We start from the raw sequence: 4,080 nt of genomic DNA on the forward strand, positions 1-4,080 counted from the left end.
GCGTGGTCTAGCCAACGCCCCTATAAGGGCGGGGTCGGTGAGCCCTCGCGACCAATCAGGGCCGAGGCGAGCTCACCGATGGGCGTGTCCTAGCGGCCGGCGGCTGGATCACCGGGGGGCGATATAAAGTGCGTGCGCATGCGTCAGGACAGTGGTTAGTAGTGGTTGGCGGTGGTGAGGGGTTGGTGGTTGGTGGCTGAAAGTACAGTTGTTGCTGAAGGAGGAAGGGTTGATGAAGAAAGAGAGTGGCGTTGGAGGAGGATGAGTTGAGTGTGGCGTTAAGTGGCATTAAAGTGGAGCTGAAGAGCCCGGAGTCCAGCACGAAGTGCCCATCCGCTCGCGGTGAACAATACGCGCCGCTGCACACCAAGGCTTTCCCGCCAAGAACGCGAGTCGACTCCTGGAGCGGGACCTCGACGCCTGCAGTGGCCAGGGCCTTCCCATTCCTCCTTCCAGCCAATCCACTCTGCAATTCCCCATGTGAGTCCGTCTTTTGTTTGTTCTGTCCAGGGTATAAGTTAAGCCTGTGTAGATAAGCGAGAATTTTCACTGTGTCTTTCTGGTCCGTCCCTCTTTCTGTCTTTATTTTGTTATCCTTCCTTCTTCCTTGGTTTCTTTGGTCCTGTAAATAGTAATAAATAATAATCGTATTTAAAACCTTTTTTTTTGCCTTCATCTTCCTCTTCTTCACATCCGTGTCGTCGTTGTCTTTTCCCTCATTGAATATCTGCGGCACGATTTGGCCAACGTTTCAGAATCGGGTCTAGTCATTGTTAACGGTTCGGGCCGCAGCGCCATCCACTCGGCAAATTAACATCTTATCCGCGGTCCGTAACAATATATATGTATATATATATATATATATATATATTTATACATATATATATATATATATATTGTTGCGGAAATGGCCCTTAGTGGTTTATTAAATATAGAATTAGTTCAGGTCCCCTCTTAGATGTATGTTTACCATAGATCGTCTGTACTGGGATGGTAGTTTTGTGTCGGAAGGTGTAGCAGGCTGTTTTGTGTGGTGCATTGGTGGTGTACAAGAGACGGTTCCCTTTTATTTACATCTTATAATAATAATAATAATTCATTTATTTTGTATAGCGCTTTTCCAGAAGCCCAAAGGCGCTTTGACAGAGTGGAATCTTGGGAACTTGACAATCTTGACAATCAAACAAGGTGCAAGTTCCATTAAGACCGGCCTCGGTTGCAATGCCATGATCGAGGCAATGGATTGACGTGAGAAAGCGCGATTGAGCGGGCAAAAACGACAAGCGCTGTCAAAAACTGGAAGCGGCGCTTCGAGGGGTCGCTGAGCACGTGCGAGGGAGGAGGTGAAAAAAAGACGCATGCGCGGATGGCGTGTGGACAGGCCTTCGCGGCGGGTTCCCGCCGGAGAGCTCTCTCCGCGCGTGGTTGAGCGGGAGAAACGGAAAAGCGCCGGGCATCGATGGCGGAAGAACGAGAACCACCAAAGCGAGTGAGAATAACGGAGTTCTCTCTCTCTCGGAAGAAGGGAGTTCGACAATCATGCTGATCGCGTGGCCGATAAGGAGAGCGGGTGGCCGCCATTTCGCGACGCTTGATGCGTGGCCGATAAGAGGGCGGGCCGCCATTTGGCAGACTGCAGGCCCAAGCGGGGCCTTCGAATCCGGCGACATCGGCTTGTTACGAGCTGCATTCGCCCTTTTCACATCTTCACCTCTCGTCCATCAACACCACCAAGTACCCCCCTGTCTTGTATGAATGTTGTCCAGGCCTAAGGTTTATCTCGTTAGGGTCACCCCGTGAAACCCTTAATTGTAGCTCCCTAGATAAGAGCGGGTTATTACTCATAGTTGAATTATAATGTTATCGTGAACGCCTTGCTTGTTTTGTGTACCCTAATGTTCCCCCATTAAATCTGGTTGATTCGTATGGAAGTTGCCGCACTGCATTCATCTGTGTCGCATTGAAGAGCAATCCGCTCGATTTGTAATTAAAACCAAGCTGGCTACAGGTTGCGGCAGACTTCGCTCGGTCTCTGACAAACCCAACCTGTAGCGACGGGTGTCTCCCCAACTGGCAAGGCACAGGTGTAATTTGGTATCGCGATAGAGGCGTGTAACCCGAGATCTGTGTCGAACCAGCCGGCGTTGCACCCGTGGGACGGCCGTGCCGGGAGGCGCGACCCGTCGCCTACAACACTGGTGTCGAGGAGTGGGATTTGGACCTGGGGTGCATTTCGCACCCCGAACATCGATTGTGAGAGGCGCGTAAAGAGAAAAAAAAAAAAAAAAAACACGTCGCTCGCAAATTCCAAATTTGGTTTCATTTTTATTTTGAGTGGATTGGGTGTCAAACTTCGTAATTTATAAAGGAAGATGGAGTCGCAAAATGGCTGCGCGGCTCAGCAGCGTGACACGAGGTGGGAGAGAATCGGTATTAAGAGTGCAACGAGCCGCACATCACGAAGAAAACGCTCCCACCCACCGATCCAAACCACGTGGTCACAGCATGCGTCATGGCAAAATAAGCAGGACGACAATGCGTACATTAACGAGCTTCATGCACGATTGGGGGATGCCTGGGAGCAGGTGGAGTGTAAGGAGGATTATATTGGGGAGTTACACACGAAATTGCATGAGGCACTACAGCAGGCAAGTGAGGTTCAGGAAAATGAGGAGCAAAGGGAGTCACAACAATTGGTCGATGCACAGGAACGAATTCACTGGACGGAAATGGCCTTGGCCGGCGCATTGCGAGACAACACAGATTCCAGATGGGAACGAGCACGGATTCTCGAATTGGAAGGCATAGGGAATCAATTGGTGGAAAAAGTCCAGGTACTACAGGGAGAAAAGAGGAAAGTAGAGGGGAGTACCCATGAGTTGGAACAACTGAAAGAAAAGGTAAGATCCGGTGATCAGACAAGAGAAAGCCTAGAACAGAAGATAAAAAGAGGGGAGGAATACATGGAACAAGAGAAGAGCAAACTGAACAAGAGAATAGAGAAAGAACAAAGCAGAAACTCCCGGGATCGGGAGAACTTGGAAAAGGAAAGAGAGGAACACGATTTGGAATTGGAACAACTGAAGGGAGAATTGTCTGAGAAATCAAGCCAGTTTCGGGAATCAGAGTACAGAGGAAATGAACTGGCACGTCAAATGGAAAGTAGCAAGGAATACGGGAAGAGGATGGACAAAAGGAGAGAGGAAGCATGCGAAAGAGTAGAGGAGATAAGTGAGGAAAAAGAGAGGATGGAGAGTGAAATGTTAAGGAAACACACTGGGCAGATTGAGCAGATAGAAGGTAAAGCAAGACTAAAAAATGAGATGGAGTTACAGAAACACCAAAACAAAGAAAGGGAATTACAAAACAAGCTGAGGATGTTAAGTGAGGAAAGAGAGAGGACGGAGAAGGAAACGTTAAGGAACCACACTGTGCAGATTGAACAGATGGAAGCCAAAGCCAGGTTAAAGAATGACATGGATGAAAGGGTAATGAAAGAACAACGAATGAAGCAGGAGAAGGAAATCAATCAATTGAGAGAAACGACGAGATTGGAGAATGAAGAACAAAAGAGACGATGGGATACGAAACAAAAAGAATATGAATTTGAAATTGATCAACTAAAAAGGAACTACACTGTGCAGATCGAACAGGCAGAAGCCAAAGCAAGGTCAAAGAATGAGATGGATGAACGTGTAATGAAAGAACAACGAATGAAGCAAGAGAAGGAAATCAATCAATTGAGAGAAACGACGAGATTGGAGAATGAAGAACAAAAGAGACGATGGCATAAGAAACAAGAGGCATATGAATCGGAAATTGACTAAGTAAAGGAGAAAGCAAGGGTGGAGTCCGCAGAGATGGAAAGACTCCGGAAAGGTAACGAACAACTAAAAAGGCTCAGAGAGGAAGAACGACTCAACTGGGAAAGAAAATGGAGCCAGGAAGTAGGGCAGCACAATAATGTGGGATGTGTGACGTCATCACAGGGAGGAATGTTAGTGGTGCAGGACTTGATTGGCATCACTCGTCGAATGAAACAACAATTGGAGCAAACCCTGGTGATGGAGACATGGAGGG

General features: G+C 47.9%; 1 protein-coding gene across 1 annotated transcript; it reads left to right on the forward strand.

Annotated features, from left to right (window-relative positions):
* Positions 1 to 1,239: 1,239 nt before the first annotated feature.
* LOC144889392 (uncharacterized) lies at positions 1,240 to 3,844 on the forward strand. Its single transcript, XM_078769617.1, has one exon. The coding sequence runs from the start codon at positions 2,373 to 2,375 to the stop codon at positions 3,825 to 3,827; it is 1,455 nt and encodes a 484-aa protein (XP_078625743.1). The 5' UTR covers positions 1,240 to 2,372; the 3' UTR covers positions 3,828 to 3,844.
* Positions 3,845 to 4,080: the final 236 nt, after the last annotated feature.

The sequence above is a fragment of the Myxine glutinosa genome, unplaced genomic scaffold (genome assembly GCF_964187855.1).
Source record: "Myxine glutinosa unplaced genomic scaffold, kmMyxGlut1.1 SCAFFOLD_3484, whole genome shotgun sequence".
NCBI lineage: Eukaryota > Metazoa > Chordata > Myxini > Myxiniformes > Myxinidae > Myxine > Myxine glutinosa.

What these genes read in the sequence shown, in the direction of transcription:
- LOC144889392 (XM_078769617.1), top strand. Translation starts at nt 2,373, where the DNA reads ATGGAGTCGCAAAATGGCTGCGCGGCTCAGCAGCGTGACACGAGGTGG.